General features: G+C 53.7%; 5 protein-coding genes across 5 annotated transcripts; 1 reads left to right on the forward strand and 4 right to left on the reverse strand.

The window, feature by feature from the left end:
* Window positions 1-220: 220 nt before the first annotated feature.
* On the forward strand, window positions 221-2,580 carry MIND_00907700 (Fungal-trans domain-containing protein; the record flags this gene model as incomplete). The annotated part of the gene is made up of 12 exons (XM_037365717.1): window positions 221-559; window positions 612-838; window positions 887-1,034; window positions 1,098-1,153; window positions 1,201-1,241; window positions 1,292-1,346; window positions 1,397-1,416; window positions 1,471-1,538; window positions 1,581-1,697; window positions 1,741-2,332; window positions 2,382-2,472; window positions 2,520-2,580. 12 exons carry the CDS (start codon window positions 221-223, stop codon window positions 2,578-2,580), a joined length of 1,815 nt encoding a protein of 604 aa, XP_037217129.1.
* A 13-nt stretch (window positions 2,581-2,593) lies between these two features.
* On the reverse strand, window positions 2,594-3,718 carry MIND_00907800 (uncharacterized protein; the record flags this gene model as incomplete). Its single annotated transcript, XM_037365718.1, has 2 exons — window positions 2,669-3,718; window positions 2,594-2,623 (listed from the first exon to the last, which is right to left on the reverse strand). Exons 1-2 carry the CDS (start codon window positions 3,704-3,706, stop codon window positions 2,594-2,596), a joined length of 1,068 nt encoding a protein of 355 aa, XP_037217130.1. The 5' UTR covers window positions 3,707-3,718.
* A 205-nt stretch (window positions 3,719-3,923) lies between these two features.
* On the reverse strand, window positions 3,924-5,920 carry MIND_00907900 (uncharacterized protein; the record flags this gene model as incomplete). Its single annotated transcript, XM_037365719.1, has 3 exons — window positions 5,648-5,920; window positions 4,045-5,590; window positions 3,924-3,985 (listed from the first exon to the last, which is right to left on the reverse strand). The coding sequence occupies exons 1-3, from the start codon at window positions 5,861-5,863 to the stop codon at window positions 3,924-3,926; spliced, it is 1,824 nt and encodes a 607-aa protein (XP_037217131.1). The 5' UTR covers window positions 5,864-5,920.
* A 7,393-nt stretch (window positions 5,921-13,313) lies between these two features.
* On the reverse strand, window positions 13,314-13,799 carry MIND_00908000 (uncharacterized protein; the record flags this gene model as incomplete). The annotated part of the gene is made up of 1 exon (XM_037365720.1): window positions 13,314-13,799. The coding sequence occupies one exon, from the start codon at window positions 13,797-13,799 to the stop codon at window positions 13,314-13,316; it is 486 nt and encodes a 161-aa protein (XP_037217132.1).
* Window positions 13,800-14,031: 232 nt separating this feature from the next.
* On the reverse strand, window positions 14,032-17,754 carry MIND_00908100 (CxC2 domain-containing protein; the record flags this gene model as incomplete). The annotated part of the gene is made up of 12 exons (XM_037365721.1): window positions 14,032-14,354; window positions 14,405-14,765; window positions 14,812-15,115; window positions 15,167-15,311; window positions 15,363-15,994; window positions 16,040-16,188; window positions 16,235-16,397; window positions 16,448-16,641; window positions 16,693-16,915; window positions 16,965-17,125; window positions 17,177-17,407; window positions 17,458-17,754. 12 exons carry the CDS (start codon window positions 17,752-17,754, stop codon window positions 14,032-14,034), a joined length of 3,183 nt encoding a protein of 1,060 aa, XP_037217133.1.
* Window positions 17,755-21,576: the final 3,822 nt, after the last annotated feature.

The raw sequence follows: 21,576 nt of genomic DNA on the forward strand, positions 1-21,576 counted from the left end.
TCCTATTCTCTTGATGTGTGAGCTATGGGTCCCATCTGCTGCAGCTGGAAAGCGCCGGCTAAATTCTCACTGCTCTTGGTCCTATGCTAGTCTGGGTCAGGATGTCCTCCTGATATACCTGGTCAGCCAAACATCAGGAAGATATGCTCATTCAATTTCTTTTTGACATCACGCAAATCCGTCACCAACATCACAACTCAACGTCGGGTGATGTTCCAGGATGACATCGGCAATATGTCACGACGGGTTGGTGGTGTACTGCATTCGCTCTCTCGTGCACATCTACTTCCAGCGAGTCAACCCCCTTTTCGGCATCCTGCACCAAAGCAGATTCGAAAACGCCCTGCAGGATGGCGCGCATTTCAACGACCGACAATTTGGCGCGCTCGTCCTGGCAGTGTGCTGCGTCGCCAGCCGGTGCTCGGACGACCCTCGTGTGCTCACAGAGGAGGCGGATGGGGACGAGCATAGCTGTGGCTGGGGATGGTACAAGCAAATTCGCCCGTTGCGAGCCACGTTTTCGCTCGTCCCTTCGTTGGCGCAGCTACAAACCCTTGCCGTCTGTGTCATCTTCCGCACGCTGAATGTGAATACTGATTCCGTGAGGCTAGCTCTGTTTGCTCTATATGGTGGGCACATCGAATCCGGAAGAAGGCTGGCTTGTCGTTGGCATGGGCATCCGTTTCTGCCAAGCGGCAGGCGGGCATCTCCAGGAACTCAGGTCAAAGCTTGGTCCCATTGAGGCAGAGCTCTACAAGCGCCTCTACTGGCTATTCGTGGCCTCGGATGTGTTGATGGGCATCAGCAAGGGCCGCCCAAGCAGCGCGCGACTCGTCGAGTGAGCGCAGAGCTGCCTCTCATTGTGTGCTCACGGTAGCAATGGCAGCATGGACCTCGAACTGCCGCTGGCATGCGATGAAGCGTACTGGGAGTTGCCCGATCCTGCGCAACCGCCCGGCACGCCGTCTGTCAATGCATATTTTACAGCCTACTACGAGCTGGTGGTGCTTTACGAACGCATCCAGCAGGTAGTCGTATGTGGAATGCTCCCCCCCCCCGTTCCAGAAGCAAAGCTGATTGAGTTTGTGTGTGGATAGTATCCAGCGAAAGCCGACGTCACAAGTTGTGGGAATGAAGCCGTGGCAGAATTAGAGTGCGTCGCTGCCCCCGTTGATTCGGGCCTTGTCCTAATGAGTGCAGTTTAGCTCTTAACGCATGGGTTGATCGCATTCCCCTCCACCGTATGCCGAATCATTCTCGTCCACTCACTGTATTTTGACGAGTTGATTAGTGAAATGGGATCCCGAGCAGAAAAACCAGATATTCTTAGACCAATCTGCATCGCTGTGTGTACTCTTTAAGTTTACCAGTGATTGTGCTCTGCTGATTCTCCAAGATATGCTTCTTATTATCATGGTCCGCAATCCATTATTCAGCATTGAATTTGTCCACTCTTGACGCGCTGTGTAGCCCAGATAATACTTCATCGCGCTTTCATTCCACCGCCAACATCTGCAGATACCATATCAAATAGAAATGTTAGTTTTCAAGCTTCGGTCGATGTTAGCTGAATTTTACAGAGCAACACGACTTTGCCGTCGCTAGCCATCTGCGCAAACGCTGCGCGCGCGTGTGGGCACATATGCGACGTCCAAGCAAAGCGCGGGCGAGGAGTCCTCCCGAGCGTTACTGTCATGGTCCGTCGCATTTCTACCTTGGAACGCCTCCTAATCATCGCAGCTTTCGCTCTTTGACGCTGCCGTCGTGCTGCTTGTCAACGTCTGGGCTGTCGTCGATGCAAGATCGGTTCGTCCGCACCATTGGAACGTTAACCCGGAGCCAAAAGGCTCTGACAGCGCCTTGTTGGACACGAACAGTTGTCTCCGTGTTCTGCGACTGTACGAGCGGAGATACCGTGTTGCGGGGCGGAACTGCGATGTCCTGGCGGCGCTGATAAACTACGGACGGATCACCTTGGAGGCTGCCGCGACACGCTCAGCAGGAGAGATGTCGCGCAAGCGCCGGCGCAGTCCCGGGACCGAGTGGTCTCCCCCGGACGCCACTGCTCCGTCAAACCTTTCTGTCTCGGACTCTTCGGCTACCTCGGCTGAACAGCAGATCGAAGCGCTTGTGCAGTCGCTGCAAGAAACAGGCCACCTGTTCGATGGGGTCCCTATGCACTCGACTGAGCTGGGCAATATGCCGATCTACTCCTCTTCATCGATCTTCGCTCCAAGCACCTCTCCTCAAATGCATCAAGATTTGTCTCTCGCCGCGCTAGACGAGCTTGGCCTGGAGCTTTTACCCACAGACCTTCAGTATCTCACCCAGCGTATATTTCAACCTACATCCATCAGAGCAATTCTCTCACCTCAATCCAGATACCGGTCAAGAACTTGAACTCACGCTGGATGTTGATGCACCTTGGTTCCATGCTCCCTTGGGACTAAACTACCCTCCGAATGCATTCAGGTTGGCCATTTCCTGTCCATTTTTGGTTCCTCTGAACCGTTTTCTAGTTGGGATGCATGGAACGCATATTTCATAGGTGTCGATGAGTTGAATCAGGAGTTCTTTTGAAGTACATGGAGGACTACGCAGTAAATTTCATTTTGCTTGCTTCCTATATCAAGAGTGAGCAATGCGACAGGAGAAATAAGAAGCGTACTTGTTCAACCGCCTGAGTGAGCACGCCCTTCAGCGCGCGGGCGAAGCTGATGAGCTCGAACGGTGCCGCCTTGGAGCAGACGGCGCACGGGGCCAGGGCGGCCAGCGTCTCTGCGGAGATGTGCCCGACCATCTTCGTGACCTCGTCGACGCTGGGTGTTGTTTCGCATTTGACCCTGCACCGCCGGATATGGTCGCGGAACCACTTCGCAGGGAAGTACATTCCGGCTTCCATCTCCTCGTCTGAGTCAGAATCGTCAGAGTCGTCCTCCTCGTCCTCATCGAACACCTTCATCGGGCCGCACTCCGCCGCGTGGCCTGCCCCCCGGTCCCACCACACGCCGCCAAAGGATGCTGGTGCGGACATCGACCCGCTGTTGGGAATCACCGTGGTATCCCATGCGTCCGCCGTGTGCCGAAGCTCCTTTGCCAGCCGGCCAGCACACTGTTGGCGGAAATTGTGCAGCTTCCAGTGGTGGAGGCCAGACATCAGGCGATACTCCGCGGGTGGCGGCCACACGGTGGAAAACGGTTCGCCTTTCTTGTCCAGCGACGCGATAGCAGCTGCCTGCGCGACATCTTCGTAGCCGTGGTGGCACGCAATCGCGAAGATGCGATGGGGATTGGCCTGAAGAAAGTCACGCTCCAACAATATAGCCTTGAGCTGGAAGGTGGCAATCGGGATGTCGTACTTCCTCGCTGCTTCCAGCGCCCCGTCGACGCCATTGAGGTTGATAGGCGCAAAAGCGGCCGACCCATGAGGGTAGAGCGCCAGCAGCAGCTTTTCGATGACTTTGTGGGGCTCAGGAAGCGGTATAACTGGTTTGCCGTCGTATATCGTGTTCGCATCCGCGCCGGACGGCGGAGGAAAAGCTTGCATGTTGCGGAAGAAGTGGGAGACGTAGCCGAGAATGGCCCAGTGGACATAGAAGCGGACGCCATCAGAGGACTGGATGATCGCGTCAGATGGCGCGTTTTCGTCGAAGCCGGGGCAGAACGGGGCAGCCGCGTCGCGAGTGGCTGATGTCTCGGAGGACATGATGGCGAGCGGCAAAGAAGGCGATGACGTGATGTGATGGCCGTGACATCAGCCGTGACATCAGCGAGGCTGTGTCACAGTGTCCCTCGCGAAAACGACATAAGTACCCTCCGAATTCAGGTAGGTGCTCGGTGTCCAGTTCTGGCAGCTCTGGTTCTCGCTTACTCTCAGTCAGTCATCCGAGAATCTCCAACGCTTTTCTATCCCGGCGGCGAATTCAAGGCTTCTGCGTACAAGTATACTGGCACTCAGGCTCGCCAGCAGCCAGCCTGAAAGCTACTATTAGTGTTTACTATAGTTTAGTAAGTGTTTCTAGCTAAGAGTTTCTACTTCCTCACCGGCTGGCTGCAGCTGGCTCACGACCCATTCAAGCCTTGTATTCAGTTCTGCATAACTGTGGATGCCCAGTGCGATGATCTCATCCGTTCTCGACACCACATTCATGGCCTCCTCCCATCGATGCCCATACTCCATATACAGTGCCCGAATCTGCGCCTCCTGCTCGCTGTCCGTTGCCACCGCCTCCGTCAGGAAGAACTCAAGGGGCATCTTATGCGGCGTCAAGACGCGCTGGAGTTCGGGAAACGTGACACCCAAGAACCACCCAACCGCGAGCGAGTTCGCAATGCGGGAGTTTTCCGTGTCGAACGACCGCAGTGGGCAGCAATTGCGCTCGGGCCATGCGGTACCGTCTGCTGCAGGCAGGGTCGACCCGAGGATGCCAAAGTCCGGCCACGATTCGGGAGCGGGGATGGTGGTGTCTACGGCGAGGGTGAGATCTGTGAGGTAAGCGCAGCTTCTCGCAAGTGCGTCGAGGCCAAGTAGCGTTGCGCGCGGGCCTGGGAACTGGGGAGGGGGTATAGAGGGTGGTCGGACTCCGTTGACACTAGTTTCCGAGTCGAGCGCAGAGCATGTCAGTCGTAGAGACGTCAAGAATGGCCATGATTGCGCGGCATCAGCGAGGAAAACATCGTCAACATCGACTCCGAAGGGCAGCCCGATGTCGAGGTGGCAGATATTTGTTGCGCGGAGTAAGGGGTGCAAACTCGTGCCGATGTGGGGAGACACCATGGACTGGCGAATGACAGTTGTGTCTGCCAGGACTAGTAGCTCGACGTTTTGGAGACTGGTTGGCTCGCAACGGTCAACGAGAAGACCGAAAATGTCCTTGAGATCCACTGGACTAGGTATCTCTTCGAAGACAGTTATTTCCACAACCTCCAGGGGTGCGCTGCCGCCCTCCCACGAGCGAAACAGATCCAGTAGTTGCAGAACATCTCCACCACATGACTTGTCAACCGAGACCTTCAGCTGTCGAAGGAGCGGAAACGGCAAACTGTGCTCTGGGACTGACTTGTAGGGTGCATGCGCCGCACTCGGAAGGAAAATGTCCAGTGTTTCCAAATGCTTGAGCTGTCCCAGTGCCTGTACCGCGGCTACATTGAGATTGGCGATAACAAGGTCCTTGGCTGCTTGAAGTTGAGGGATCAGGTTCGATATATGTTCCATGGCTGGTGGGTAAGCTCTTGCACTAAAGAGTTCACACTGCGTCAAAGACCCGAGATTAGGAGAACGATTGAGGGCACGGATGGCGCCGCTATCCGCATCGGGAAATGAAATACGAATCGAGCGAAGGAGGGGCCCAAGGAAGACGGTAAGCCATTGACTCCCGCATTCGTTATCGGGCACATTCCATACGAGCTCCCGCAGATTGGGGAAAATAGGAGCGCGGAACATTTCCCACAAGCCCTGGTGGGCATTGCGCAGGTTGATCAACACCAGATGTGGCCCCATACAGTGAAGTGAACAAGAGAGGACACGGATTCGTGGAACATATCGATGGAACGTTACAAAGTCGTTGTCGTTTGGGGGACGCCTGAAGACCTGCCAGACCAAAAACATCATTCATCGACTATTGTTTCTGATTCGAGCGGCACGTACCACACGCGAATTTGCATCCAGGCGCCAGAAATCGCTTGGTAGGAGCTTTATGAGATTGAAGATTGTGTGCTGCGAGAACCACAGGGCGTCCAATGCCTGCTCGGTGAAGTCGCGGGACGTACGCGCCAGCCGGGCGAGGCTTTTCTTGTCGTCGGCCGCGGATAGCTCGGAACATATGAGGCCTACAAGCTCAGCAGTCTCCAGCACACGGTGCATGGTGGGCCTGGCAGCAGCTTCGGCAGAGTCTAAAGAGGTCAGGAAGAAGTGACGGTTGGTCGTCCCACGCTGTCAAATTTCTTCCACTCTCCGTTTCCCTTCATCGCCCACCACAGGCTCACCATTCTTCGTTCATCGAATGACCCTCCCAGTCTCGAAAACATCTTTGAAGATAACGAGGAGGATTCCGTCAGCCCATCCGCGCTGGAAGGATAGTTGCCGCAAAAACACCTTTGCGTCAGTTATATCGGAGCACTACTATTCGCTCAGTCCGCTCTCCAGCTATCCTATGCTACTACAAGGTTGCTAGACCGAAGGATGATTTGCAGAAGAGCGCTTGGACACGGGTCTGCATGCCGGTGTACGTCAAAAGACCACATCTCGCAATATGTCTACTGACCAGTCCTCGTTCAGGCTCGGCTCGAACTCCGAGTATATTTCAATCAAGAAACCGACATAGCCTTCGTGCTGCTCAAAAGACGACCACATCAATGCGAAAACGATTAGACCTATCCTACCCTCTGGCTTTAGGTGCGTGGTGTCCCCTGCTTGCGGCTCTTGTCCTCGCTTACTCCCAGCCAGTCAATGCATCCGAGACTCTTCAACGACGTCCTTTCCTAAATTGACGGCCTCCACACGAATACCGAGAGCTACAGCCGGCGGGAAACTTGTGCGTGAAGAAAGTGTCGACTTTTCTTCGCTTATCTTCACATCTCTTTAGCTCTTCATTCCAGCTACCGCCTCCATCTGTGGCCCTCTTCCTCCATTTGACCCCAACACCGTGACACGCAAGCCACACAACTCCCACACATCGGCAATGCTCCTGCCTTGCTGCACTGCTGGAACATACCACAGTTATTAAGACCCGGCTTATCATACCTTCCCGACTGCTTTAAACTACCACCCGCCGAGTTCCCTGTCTCCACTACGCATACCCGCTCCAGCTACCACTATTCCCGTTGTCCGAAAATGGAAAGTCACGTGCCGCACTTTGCCTCGAAAGACTGCGATGTATCTCGAGGTACACAGGACGTGCAACCAAACCGAGTGGATCTCCATCTGGCATATGTCGAACTCGTGCTACCCAATTCTTTCCTCGCCGCCATTCTGCGGGGAAGGCCGTGGTTGGGCACGTTTTCGGCGGGGGCTTTGTGGGCGACATGGCCGTGGTTTGTGGGATAACGGGCATGATGTGCGCTGCCAGTCGAGGTGACCATCTCCACATCCTCATAGTTCATACTGCGCTTTACACTACCTAACTTTTTATTGTGATACTCTGTTTTCCCCGGGCCCGTTACCACCTAACCTGCCCACTTATCCCCTCTAGTTAGAGCCTCAGGGGGGGGTGAAGCTCTAACTAGAGGGGATAATGAATATCCGCTGTGTTTCCTTAAACTCCCTTCTGGATGTTAGTGGACAGGATGTTAGTGGACAGGGAGTCTTTGGGGGGGAAGGGGGGAGGCCGGCTGGGGGGAGCGGGCTGGGGGAGCGGGCTGGCCGGAGCATCAATGGATGATCACCGGATGACACGATGACAGCGAAGGTCATCATCGCTGTCTGCTGTCAAGTCCCGCCCTCTGCCCGCCCTCCCCCGCCCTCATCCCATCACTGCCATCAAAAGTTGCTGATGGCTGTTGATCTTGGGGTCGCCCATGGTCCCGCCCGCCGTCCCGATCTGATGGCGCATCAAAAAACGAAAGTTGTGCAGAATGCTCTGCTGATACCAAATGTACAAACCGTTTATCAATAGCTTGAGTAGTTAAGGAGATATAAGCCTTTTGATCTAGTGATGGATGAGTCTGAAGTTAGTAGACATCTTTTATATGGGATATTTGGAGGATTTTAATATGGTATGAGTATGTAGGGCAATTTATTATTTGGGTATCAATATGTAAGTCTCTATAGAAGGTGTTGGGACTGTCAGTAGTCCACTTATGATAATATAGTTAATCATGTCTACTAACTTCCCTAGCACAGAAGTTAGTGGACATCCTTCACCACTTTGGTTAAGAATGTAGCTGGTAGAGGAATAATATTGCCACTACAGACTAGAAGGTCTACTGGCATATTTTTTATGGCACTAAAGTCCTGGATTAATAATAGTTTAGTTGACCATGTCCACTAACTTCTGTGCACAGAAGTTAGTAGACATTGACGCGCTTGTTCACGGAGTGAACAAGAACTAAAAAGGCAAGTGCTATCAAAAAGCTCTGATAAGACTTATGCACCTAGCAGCCAAACTCTCAACACTTAAGGGACTTAAGCAAAGAGAACTCAGAGGGAGAACAGAGAGGAAACAGAGAGGCAGGCAGCAGAGAGAGATCAACAGGATGATGATTTGAAACTACTAAAACAGAGGCTTATATAGACTAAAGAACTAGGAGCTAGGAGCTCATATTAAGGAACAAGTCAAGGGAGAAACAGAAAGGAGCAGGAACAGACAAGGGAAATGAAAAACTAAGAGAACTAAGGCGGCTACCGGATATGGCTGCTGACTAAGCGGAGCGGTCACATGACAGGTGTGACGAGCAAGGCTCGTCACCTCCTCCCAACTGAAAAAATGACCGTCCGCGGTCATCAGAGTGGATATGATGGATGGTGGGAAAGTAAAAGTAGTGTGGGAAAGTGGAGGAAGTCGGAATTAATCCGAGTCGGAGTCCAAGTCAAGTTCGATAGGCCACTCGGGGATGTCACCAGCGGACATGTTGTCCCAGTCCAGAGAACGTGGGACATATGTTGGAGAGTTCGCACTAAAGAAGGGTTGGCAGGGTTCGTTGGCGTGGTAAGCACCTGGGCAGAATATGCAGGTGTCCAAAGTTGTATCGCCATCAGCTGGCAAGAGGTCCGGAAGCGAAGCCGTGGATAGTGCAGGGGAAGGAGACCCGTGGGTAGCCGTGATGGAAGCCCGGTTGATGTCCGCTCTGATCGCGAAGTCATCAATGAAGGTGTCGCCAGCAGGAGGCGTTGTGGCACGAGAACGCAAAGCAAGCTTTGCCTTGTGAGCTGCCACAATAGCTGCGGCTTCGTCGGGGTGGGCGTCGTAATACTGGACCATGCGGCTTTGAATAGTGGGGCCGCGGATGTGTTTGGGGAAGTAGCGGCCACCCGGGAGCTTGTAGCGGCCGTTGGCATCAAGCTCGACATAGCCGATGTCAAGCTGGACTCGACTGGTGCGGCATTCAGGCTTGCCGTGGCCAGGAAGACCACAGTAGGGGCAGGTCAGAGTTCGGGGCTGTCGGCCGGTGCCAGGTGGTGCGGAATCAGGCACAACTCGGGACGGGAGGCGGGCTTGGCGTTATCGACTGAAGGCGTTCAAGTTCGGCAGCCACTTGTGCGCACAGGTTCGGGTCTTCCGCAAGCTGTTGCGCAATGGAGCGGCAATCGCGGGAGCGCTGGCGGAAGCGGGCGGTGATGGCAGAAGGTCGTGGGGAATAGAAGCGGGGCATCGTGGCAGCAGCGTGAGTTCGTGTCAGCGTCGTGGCAGCGTCGTGGGTCAGCGTCGTGGGTCGGCAGCAGCAGCAGCAGCGTGGGGATCAGCAGCGTGGGGGTCGTAAAACTGTGTATTACTTTCAGGGTCAGAGTATTTATTGCAACAAGGTATTGGATTATCTGCTGAGGGGTGGTGTCCATCCTATCTTGAGGAACCAGGGCAGGGATCGAGTTCTGGCAGCAGGGGCATCGAGGCTCCTCCCAACTTACCAATGACGTCATCCTGGTTCCACCAGCGCAGGTGGAACTCGCCATCAGGCAGTCGTGGGAAGTCATGCTAAATTGTGCAAATTTCAAAGGTCTTCATCAGGATCACTCATTGCGGTGTCCTCCAGCTCTCTCAAGCGAGCAGTGGAGATATCCAGGAAGTCCTCAAGGGGTGGAAGAGGGATGGCCGATCTAGGGAAATAAGGAATCACGCGGAAGGCGGCAGTTGGCCGATCAAATACCGCTCCATCCAAATTCGGCAAGGATGTAAGCGCCGCCCCGATTACGCGAAATCACGAGCAGCGGGCCCATGTAACGATCACGCATCTTTAGTCCAATCGACTTGTCAATTGCTGAATTTTTCATTAAAACCAGTAAGCCGGGCTTAAAGTCGTAGTTGTGTATTGTGGCAGCGTGATCACGCTCAAATCGTCGCGCATCCTCCAGTCTAGCTTCAAACACGCGGGAGTGCAACTCGGCTAGCTGTTCTCGGCGCTTCTGTAGCGTGATTGCACGCCTTGCGATCAGGGCAGTGGTGGAGAGGGTCGATGTAGGGGGAGGAACAAGGTATGACGCTTCCGTGATGTCGAGGGGGGAGTAGGGGATGTGTGCCAGTAACGGCGAAGTACGGTGAGCAACCCATGCGGCGTCGCACTGTGCATCGTTCAGCCCAGAAGACACTGTAGGCAGACATTGCCCAGCGCTTTTCATCACCATCAGCAGCTTTGAACAGTGCTTCGCGGACATCGAAATGTGCCCGTTCGACCAAGCCGTTGGCGCGTGAGTTGTAGCCGGAGATTCGGATATGTCGTACGTGGTATTTGCTTTCCAGATGTGTCAACGCTTTGACGAAAGGCGTGCCGTTGTCGGTAACTATCTCTAGGAGTGTGCCCCAGCGGCACAGGATGTCTTGGAAAATCCAATCGGCAATCGCGGCTGCCGATTCGCGCCGCAACATGCGGAACTCGGGATAGTTCGTCAGCGCACAGCGCGCCTGAACGATGTAGGCGAAACCGTTGCTTCGTGGCATGTGCATGGTGTCAATGTGAACGCGGGAGAAGATGGGCGGAGGCGCCGGAGACCGTTGGAGGGATAAGAAGTCGCTGCGTTTTGCGGATTTGGCACAAGTGGCATGTCTTTACATACCAATTGATGTCGTTAGCCATATATGGCCACCAAAAACGCTCTGAAACCAGCGCGCGAGTTGTGTGGAACCCTTTGTGGCCCACGTCGTCATGTGCGGATTGAAGTATATAGAGTCAACGTTCAGTCCGAACCACCTGCTTGTGGTTTCCATGACTATCTTTGCGCCACAGGTGGTCGTTGTGCACGAAAAACTCAACAGAGTACTTCATGAAGGTGTTGTATTGGTCGTCCGTGATGTCGCGTGGTCGTTTGAGGGCTTTGTGCCACCAGCGGACCCATTCAAGGCGCGCATCAGCGACACGGGCCGAGTCAGAGCGCGGAATCTGGTCGTAGGCCAGCGCAGGCGGCGGATCAGCAGGGTTCGGTACCGCTTCCGCGGCAAACGTTGCAACCAGCTGTTGTGGGCGTTCAGCATACGGTGAGTCGTTTACCATGTGCATGAAGCCATAAACTTGATCTACCCAGTCGTCGAAGTCGTCTGGGGGTTCCGGCTCGTCGTGGGGCTGCGCGGGGCGTCGGGAGAGGCCATCGGGGCCGTGGTGGTCGCCAGGGACATGTACCAGAGTAAAATGGAAGGCTAGGATTGAGATAATCCAGCGGTTGATGCTGGCGCTCGGTTCCAAGTCCGGATTTGCGAGCATACCTTTTATGTAGCGGGCATCAACTTCAACCACCAGATTTCTCAAGCCCACTAGATGAATTTTGCAGGCGCGAAGCGTTCGGAACAAGCCATATATCTCCAGTTTTGCCTGAGAAAATCGAGCCTCGCGGTCGTTTAGTGTTATCGAACCAAAGCGTGAGTAAAATCGGCGTGCCAGGTTATCGGGGTCGCACTGGGAAAGCAAGAAGCCAATCGCGATGTAGGATGTGTCGACTGAGAGAATAATCGGTGGTGCATCCGGGGAGTAATCGAGAGGGCGGAGAGCAGGGGAGTGAATGAGTGCGAGTTTGAGGTCGTCCTGTGCCGCAAGCTGTGCCGAACCAAAGGTGAATGGGACACCCTTTCGAGTCAGTTCAACCAGAGCGTGCGCGCGGTGGCTGAAGTTCTTGATGAACATTCGGCACACACCTACCGTTCCCAGGAAAGCGCGCACGTCGGACAGGTTCTTACAAGGGCCCCAATTCACAATCTTTTCAACACGAGACTTATCGGGGATTCGACCGCGGGGCGTGCAAACGTGGCCAACAACGGTAAATTCTTCGGCGCAAAGTACTAACTTTTTACCAGAGAATGTCCCGCCGCAGTACTTCATTCGTTGCACAATTCGATTGAGGTTGTTCATGTGCTCCCAGACGAAGCGGCGGATGTTGGGGTTACCATGAATGGTCTCAAAGGAGCCGTCTGCGAGGCGGTACTGAGTGGCTGGGCCGCGAACGGGCACGTCGTCGATGAACGGTTGCGTATAGTGGGGTATTTCGTCCTGGAGAATAAATGTTACGTCGTCGTGGAATATGGGGACGGAGTTCGTCCATCCCATGGGCAGAGTAACGAGTCGGAGGGCGCCGAAAGGCGTTTGGAAGGTTGTGTAGTCGCGGGAGGATGTTGCCAGTAGTCGTTCGTCATAGCCAACATAGAGGTCCAGTGTTGCACCGCACGCGCGGCCAGCGAAGCTCTCCGCAAGTTGATCAGTAAATGGAGGGACCCCGGAATGTTGGATCGTGACTGCGTTGAGTGGTTCGAGGGAGTGGACAAGCCGGAGGCTGCTTCCGTCCTTCTTGACCACACAGAACCAGCGAGATCGGTAGGCAGAATTTGAGGGCTCGTAGACACCTGCGGCGATCTTGGTCTTGATGACGTCGCAAACCTTCTGGTAGATGCCCGGCGGGATCGGAATGTTGCGTTGCACCCAAGGCGTGTGGGGCATTACCGGCATATCGACTGGCGGGAAGAAGTCGGTGCGGAAACTGCCTCGCTCCGAGTCTTCCCAGGCAAAAGCTCCGTTCTGCAGGCACATAAAATGGTGCAGAAGTTCGCGTTCCGTTGGCCAGAGAAAGTCGCTAGCGTGGGCAGCGTCGAGTGCATCACGGCGTTCGCGTGTGTAACGGCCAGTCGGCTCGAAGGGCGGTGGATTCGGGTTGAGTGCAGGCATGTCAGCGAGCGGGTCGCCAACAATGTTCCTCACGATGCGGAATTTTTCGGGCAGAGCATCAAGTACGGGCCGTATTTTCTTAGAAACTGGTTTATATTTCCGATTAGCGAATACATTAGCGAGTGGAGAGATTTGGGAAGGCGCCGGAATAATTGGGGAAGGGGTAGAGTCGGGGAAGCTGGGCCGTCGTGGATCAGTAGCGCGCGACGGCGGCAGGTATCGCGAGTGAGAAGAGATAGAGAAGATGGGCAGGAAGCCATCGCCGGGAGCGGCGGCAGTGAGGGAGGCAGGGTATGGCGGCAGCAAGGGGCCGTCCGTGATTAGGGTAAAGGCTGGTTGCGCTAGGTAGTGCGCATAATGTACAGTGTCGTGGTCGCTGCCTAAGTTCTCGCACGCGGCGAGATAAGCGAGCTGAACATGTTCGCGGGTGTCCGATTCGAGTGTCTTGTGTGCCGAGATTTGAAACGTGTCCGAGCGAGCGTCGTGGTCGATAACCAGCGCTATACTGTCAGCGGCGCTCAGTGCTTCATACGTGAAGACTTGAGCTTGAGAAAACCCTCCTTTGTCGAGCCACGCGGGATGGTCGGGACAGTTGCGGTTCGGCCAGTGTTGGGGTCGCGGATCGTAATCGTCTGGTCATTGTTGCTGTAGTTGTGGACCACAGACTGCGTGAGAACATCAAAAGGACGCCCGAGCAGGACGTCGTAGGCGGGATTGCGAACTATATGGACTTGGAGGTAGAGCACGATGTCGCGCAACGTAAACGCGACGTTGCGAGTGACGCCAAGCGATGGGGTAACCGCGCCGTTGGCGGACTGCATCTGCAGCACGATGGTGGGGTCGTATTGGAGAGCGAGGCGGTGGCAGAGAGCTTCCGACATCGCACAGATTTGCGAGCCGGGGTCCACAATGGACTCCACATACTCTTGGTTGTCAACTATCGGGAGGATGCAGCGGATGGCAGTGGTTTCGGCGGAAGTGATGACACCTGTGGTTGGCAACATTTGTCAACTGCACTCAATGCACCCAGCCAAACCGGTGTCAAATCCGCTAGCTCCTGTCAGGCTGACCCCAGCTAGTGCATTTGTCAAAGTACCCCCCACCTACACCTCCTTCTCATCAACAGCTTAAACGGCTTATTTCGGCTCTGGGCCCACATCAATGACATCAAACGATCAAAATCCTGTTAAGTACTAATACAGCATCATTAACTCTAAGTCCTAATCCAGAAGATAACTAATCTTCGCCAACTGACGTCATCGTTGTCAGTGGCTCCACTACTGCTGCCGCACGAATAGCCGCCACACCTGAAGTGCCCCAGCTTGCGCGAAATGCCTCCTCGACCCCCCGATAGATGTATGCTTGGCGCTTAGCATACGCTGTTAAGCCCGCTGCCAACTCCTCGTCCACGTCATCTCGTAACTGCTCTCGTTCCTTCCACTCTCTTTGCACAACCTCGACACTCTTGATAACGCGACGCATCTCCTCCCGCAAGAGATGTACTTCTTCAATCCATCGGTCGTGTCGAGCGCGTGACTTGGTCCATTGCACGCGGACCGCTACCAGAAACACGATTAGCTCCTGAATGCTGGCGCAGTCAAACACCCACAGTCATGTAGTTCCTCTTTATCAGCCTCCCCACCTGCAAACCATATCCACGACACAGGCAACATCTTCTTTGTCACGGACGGTTCATTTCGCGCACGCCTCGTTGAGCCTAGCTTCCCCAAAGCTGCCCGCGCCTTGGCATCGCTCTCCGATTCGACATGTACCCGTAGATCTTCATCGCGCAGCTCCCGGAACTGTGGCGCAAACTCGGGGCCCTTCAGTCGCAACAGGGCTAATCTCGCCTCTCGATATTTGTTCGCTTGACGCCGAGCCTGATCCCCCACCCTGCCGATTAATGTCCCAAACCTGGTGCTCGAGCTTTGCCCAACCGCATTCGCATTGCGCGTATCGATTAAGTGGGTCTTCGCATGAAGATGCCCACGGATTTTGCCCAGAGCATCAGCGCACTGCCCTAGTCGGAGTTGGGCTTCTATCTCCACCAATGCGGGCCTGCAGATAGCCTTCGCGCTGCTCCACCGATAGGTCGCTTGGCAGCCAAAGCTTCGTTGTTTCGGCAGGTGGGGGAGGAAGGTCGGCATCGCGTTTCTCCTCCTCCGCAGAGCGCAATTCTTCCACACCTGGCATGAATACCATTTGGTGCGTCTCCAATGTGCGCAGCTTCTTGAGGACTGCCACACGTAATTCGTCCAGCTGACTTGAGCGCTCAGCAGTCAAAGTCATCGTCCCGCTTGCTTCAAAACGAATACGGCGTCTAGAGCATGCTTCAGCCCATCGCTAGATGGTTAAAAAGGTGTCAACTCACTGTTGGTCTTCGAGTTGTAGTGCACCCTTGATAAATGCAGCAGCTGTTGTTCTACCCGCTCCCAATTCACTTCCGCGTCCACTGCGCAGTTGCTCCAATTCCGACTTCTTCAGATCTGCAAGAATCTGTGCCTCTGAAGGTCCCGCTGTATACGAAGCAGTGAGAGCCGGTTATAGACAAGACTACACACACATACCGTGCTTCGCGTCTGAAAGGTAAGGATTCGGGCACGTTTTATCCGCATTCCAAGCGTCAACTTTGAGCTGCCACTCTTCTCGCAATGAGGGCTCGAGGCTGTCGTCCACTTGGTTGAACTCTCTGACTTGCTGATCACGCTCTGCCAAAGCGATGATCATTTTCCTTGCCAATGTATCTCCTGCATCGTTGGTAATCAGTTTGGTGAAACCGAAGTAATAATCGTCCCGACCTTGCTTGACGTTCTTCTCAAAATTGACGTGATCGACCTTGTCTTCAATCGTATCATGTCGGTTGCCCTCTCCCATCTCCTTGGTCGAGAACGCGATGGGGTTCAAGATCGCCCATGTTCTTTCAATACCCTCTCCGTCTGTCCGCCCAACGCCGACTGCATGTGTCAAAGAATTTGCCGCTTGACAACTGGATTCATGAGCAACAGCGTGCCAAACAGGGAGCGCGAATTGCAACGTGTAGTCGTCTAGTTGCGTCGTGACAAGTTCCTGGTCGTGGAGTTTTTTCGCTCGCTCTCGAATGTGTTGCTGCCATTGGCACGCGATATCGTAGGACACAACGAGTCGCTTTAAGCCCGCGCCACCCACAGCGTTGAGGAAAATCCAGTCCATATTCGCGTAGCTGCGGCTAATCAGTAACAAAGATGGGCGGCACTGTCAAACGTACCGCTCCCCCTTCTGCAAGTCCCCTAGTCCCAATGGTCGAACAAGTCCGTGGCGAGCACAGACACAGCCGCCGACACCAGATACCCTAAGGCCCGTTGTAAGCCTCGTTTCCTTCTGCATCAATGCCGCGAAAGCAATACAAGTGCTGACCTGGTAACTGTCAGCAATGTGAAAGAAAGCAAACGATGATGCATACATCTTCTTCAGCAACGTAGTGCCGAAGATGCTCCTTGTACTGATTTAGCTCCACGAAATAACCGAGACCACTTCCTAGTGAAGGGTCATTGCGTTCGTTCCCTCGAATCCGGTTCTTCAGGCGGAAGTTCGCGTCGAGGGCCAGCATTAGGGAGTACAGATATCTGGTGGTCAATCAACAAAGCTTAATTGTAACGAGTTCAAGAACACATACGATTTGGACTTGTCGACCGTGTCCCAGCCCTCCGGCAAGTTGCGATTGGGATCAGGGCATGCCCAGCAATGAACAGCCAGGCCACCTGCAGGGATATCTGCCAAGCCCTCTTTTGCGTGCCCGCGTCCGGCCCGTTTGGCACGAAGAAGGAAATCGTATTGTCGACTCATCCTTCCGAAAGCCTTGTAACGATCCTTGGGTTGTTAGGGTTAATTAGGATTAAACAGAGATGAATTATGACTTACCGGAACCTGCTCAGTAAACGTTGCGTTCGTCATCCGCTCCAGGGACCCCACAAAGTCATGCGCGTTCATATTCCCAACGACCTTGAGTGTTCTGAAGAGATCGAGAACTCGGAATGTCGCACACGTGGCGGGCTCCATGGTCGTCGCTGGGTACCAAGCATTGTCTAAAAGCTGAGACAGATGCATGTGTTTGTGGCGCAGACTAGCGCTACAGGCGCAAAACCTTGTGAATCATCAGCATGGTCTGGTCTGGTGCGACCAACGCTACTGACCTCACATCCACCTTGAAAATGCCTCCCACATCAATGACGACCAGTGTTCGTACTCGCGATTCGGGATACGGGCACGGAAATCCATGGTGGCCAAGCTGGTACACCATTCCAAGACCACTGCGACTGAAAAGTGTCGATTTACGCCAAAAGTCTGTCCAGACCTGGACCCAGTATCAGTCAATACTAACGAGCTTTTTAGAAGAAGGCCGTACTTGGGGAGAATGCAGAGGTAACTGCTCGTGTCGACTACGCAGGCACTCCTCGCAATGAATGGATGGACCACATTCGGTGCAGCGAAATGCGCGTGAATTGGAGCCCTCGCCGAGCGACTCCCCACAAGCGGCGCACGAAGGGCGAGTGCCATGTCTCCCCAGTGTTTCCCCTCGTATAAGTTCGTCAAGGTAGGCGCGCATCATCGGGCGCCAAAGAGCCATGGGGTCATCCTGCAGAGCTATCTAGTCAGACTAATGATAACAAAGGAAAGATGACACACCGAGGCCGTGCGCTTGCGCTTTCCTGCGTGCTGGTCATCCTCCAATGGCTGAGGTTCTGACGATATGGTCAGCGCGATGGCTGCCAGCTCTTCGTCCGCCAGGTCCAAGAACGGCATCCATTCTGCCAGGTCCTCGGTTGCTTGAACCCGCGTAGCTGCGGTTGGCGCGAGATTGAGAAGACGAGACGAAGTGTTGCGGCCACTGGTGAGAAAGTGTACGCTGGTGTCGCCTTGTACTTGGCTGGGCGGAAGGCCGCCCACATGGAACTTTGGTTTCCTCTTGCGCTGTCGGGACATTGAGTGAGGGAACAACTAAAGGCAAAAAGCGAGCCCCGCTCACAGTAAGATCCCCTTGTCGTTTTAGAGAAGAAGACGCGTGTTGACGATTTGATCGTCACGGTATGTCACATACACTGATCCGAATTGGACCGATCATTTGGGAATCGTAATTTACAGCTCAACTACGAAAACAGTCCTTGTCGGTCAAAGCTTAGATTTATAAACGGGCTGGTGGCGAAGCGTCTGCTTCTTCTCGCTGAGGAGAAGTTTTTTATCCCTGAATCCAAGGTCAAAATGTGCGGAAGGAGAATTTCGAATACTTACTCTGCAGCATCGGCCCAAGCTGTTTCGATCAGCTCACCACATGTGTAGGAGTCCATCATAAGGGTTCGCGTTGCTGCTACTGCCGGCGCGTGCCAAGGCATGGTGAGATACAACAGTTCTGCGTTCCAGAATCGGAGAAATTGGCAAGAGATGTCGTAAGTTGTCGAGATGAATCCCTTGGTCAAATGCGCAGAGTACCAGTGCTGCCAGTGGATACCTGGAAAGTATTGCTCTCCAAGACTCAAATCGTGTCGACGCGAGTTGGTAGAGATGGGACGCGGGATTGAAGCCTTTGCGAGGGCCCGGGCGTGGGCTACTGGTAGTGTCAAGCTTGAACCTTGGGCGAGGAAGCACACACACCTTCCTGTTGGGGTTTGGAATGGTCGACAGTAACCAATGCCATCTCGTTTTGTGAGGGAAGGAGGCAAGAATCTTGGTCTCCCCCCGGGCCCGTTTTCATCTGTTTTCATGTAGTTCCGCCAGGAAACTTTCTTGGATGAAACGTGTGCCCAAGTAAAGTGGTCATGTGTGCGCAGGTTGCCGGGCCGATTATATATCAATTCACACGTTAACTCTAAATTCTTAATTCAGGAGAGGTCTTGGCGCGATCTACTCTATACATCATGCGACTCTAGCACGGGGAAAGCGGACATTCGACCAGTCCATCTTCACTTGGGTGAAATCATAGAACCCAACGTACAAGGCAGTTATCTCCCGTTTCAACGGCAGCAGCGGCAGTGGTGCACGATACTGTACTGCACCGCAGTCAGGTATTGGGCAGTGCCAAGACTTGTTGAAATGCAGTCGCGCGCAAACGAAGCAGAAGCTGTGACTGCACATGAAACTGTTCAGTTGTCAGGTCAAGACGCTGCGGTAAATCATTGAGCACGTACAGAACAGGATGAGACTTGAGGCGTCGACAGAGTTTGCATTGATGGTTTTTGTCCAGAAGCGCGTCGGCGAACGGAGGAGTCGTATTGTCGTCCAGATACAGCTCACGACGCGTGACCACCACAGCGTATGGGGCGTGCGCATCGTTATCGGCCAGACAGTCCAGTGCGGCGGTAATACAGCATTCGCGCAGATATGCGGTCCGCTCCTTCTGCCTTGTAGCCTCGAGTTCTGCGTCGTTGTGCCGTTGTTCGTGCAAGATGGGTGCATCGGCATTGATGACCGCTTTGAATGCGGCGTGGGCCATTCGAGCGAAGACTGCAGGTCCAGTATCAACTCGCAATAAAGATTTGAGGGCTTTTTCTGGAGAAAGGTCAGCCAGCGGCATGTATGTAATGGAAGCCGCACGCTGGATTCCTGGGCGCTCTGAGTTTGCCCGAAGTAGTGAGGGCGGTGGAGCTGCGAGCCTCTCGATGAATGAACGGCCTGGTCGTTCATGCAATGCTGAGTTTGTTGTCAGCGTCAAACGTCTGCAAAGAAGCCAAGTGAATCACGGGAAGGCGAATCGGGAGTGCGTGGCCGCTTGCTCAACGCTTTTGCAATAGCAGGGGTTGTTGGGAGCTGGCCTTCAGTGAGCGGGTTGTTTCGACCGCCAGGAAGCTCTAGCGTCAAGACACTTTCAGTTAGCTGGGACGTGGAGATGCGAGTGAGTACTGCTCACCAGAATCTGAAACCGGACTCGTCATCACTGCTCGATAGGTCGAGCTGGTCAGTCACCACGTTGGCCTCGTCCATAGCGTCAATGGAGGATAGCGAATGTCCTATTTAACTAATCATCACCGATTCATAATAAAAAGAAGCCACCGACCTTTGGGTCCCTCATCGCTGTAGTCGCTGCTACTGTAGTCGGGTTCCGAGGAAGGAGGCAGTGGAGAAGTACCCCGACGATGGGACATCGACTCCAAGTGGCAGGGATGTCGTTGTCGCGTTGAGAGAAGATATAACGTGTGACGCCTTGTTTTATATGGCACAATTTCGGTCGAAATCTTCCGGATTTTCAATTTGCAACGCAACCATCTCTAGTATAGGATGAGAAAAAGTTCAATTCAAAACGTCTTGGCTGGTTACATCGTGTTGGTGGTACAGTCGTCGATACACCTGTTTCTGCCATTCTGCATCACAGTCCATCCTTGCAGATCGCGGATCTCGTGTGTTCCATTGCTGCGTATCCAGAAAGATAGGCCGAAGCGGCGAGGGCCCGGCGTTTATTGAGACAGAGGGACCGCAGCCACAGCGTCATACCAGGTCGTTATCGAGTGCCGTTTCGGTCCGGAGATATAACGCTGCTCGACATTCCTCGCACTCCGTACCCAACAGTCGGCGTCATCCGCTGTCGGTGCAGTAAGCATTGGCGCATTCAATTGCGAGACTAAGAGTTGTCGTTTTTGGACCTCGCTCAAGGTGAATTTGCCCAGGACGCGCAACGTGTCCAGTTGCTCTTGGGAAGGGGGGGGAAACACCACGAGGCAAATCTGCCTTTTCGCTATGCTCATAAGAAAAGACTTCAACAATGCCAAAGCGGCAAGGGTTTGAGCACTTGCCTTTCGAGGATCGAAGACCGAGGTTGCATGAATCCGACACTACAAAAACAGTTACTGGCTTTATATTTGAGCGCACATATCACAGACTGAGTTGGAGAGTATGGCCAGAGTTCGGAAGGCGATCGCGGGCGCGAAAATGTCGAAGTCGATTCAAGGTCCAGGTTGTTCAGCACTTCAGCGATATCGATGGGCCGGTTGGAGTCGACTAAAACTGGCGGTGGTTGCGGTGGTAGCGCAGATGTCAATGTAACTGGTCCAGCTTGTGGCTCGGAACCTCCTTGGGAAAGCTTTTCTTCGACTCTTTCAGCAACGGGCGCCAAAGCGGCTTGTTCTTCACGTTTTGTTCGACGTGCCGCGAGAATCTGTAGTTGACTGGGCAAATATTAAGCACCCATGTGAGTGACTGGAGTGAGGAAACAGACTCTTTTTGCGGTAATAGGCTTTTGACGCATTGCGATGGACCTTCTGTCGTTCCTGCTTTGACTGACTGGAGGCAGTTAGTTGATAATGTGAGGGCAGGAAAGAGACAGGACACACCGTTGGTATTGGCGGAAACTTCCATCGCTGCTGTGTTTGCGTTGAAAGGCCATTATCGTGGGGGGAAACAAGGTGTGACCATGCTTGTCAAGTACTCTTTCTCGTCATTCTGCAACACTGGCTTTCGACTTATCGCCGCCCGGTGCCGCAAGATTTGGCTCAAGGAGCTAGTGTATGCATAGAACAACTGTTTCATATGGATATTCTGCACGATGGAGAGCTTGGTGCGCTGGGAGAGCCGAAAAAGGTGGAGTCTGAAAAACCAAAATGATTCCTTGGCTCAAATAACGCTCAGAATGTCCTCTTGGTTACCAATAGATGCTATCTACGTTTTTATTTTGAGCGGAAATGCTATGGGGGGCTCTTGAAATTGCTTCCACAGGGAGGAGGTAAGAAGTCAATATTTGACGGCAGGAAGGCTAATGTGAGCTGGAAAGATGTTATGTCGTATTAGGAGTCATGCAATGTCCGAGCAATAGCTTCGTAG

Source organism: Mycena indigotica, assembly GCF_014461135.1.
Source record: "Mycena indigotica strain 171206Taipei chromosome Unknown Mind.scaff0008, whole genome shotgun sequence".
Taxonomy (NCBI): Eukaryota; Fungi; Basidiomycota; class Agaricomycetes; order Agaricales; family Mycenaceae; genus Mycena; species Mycena indigotica.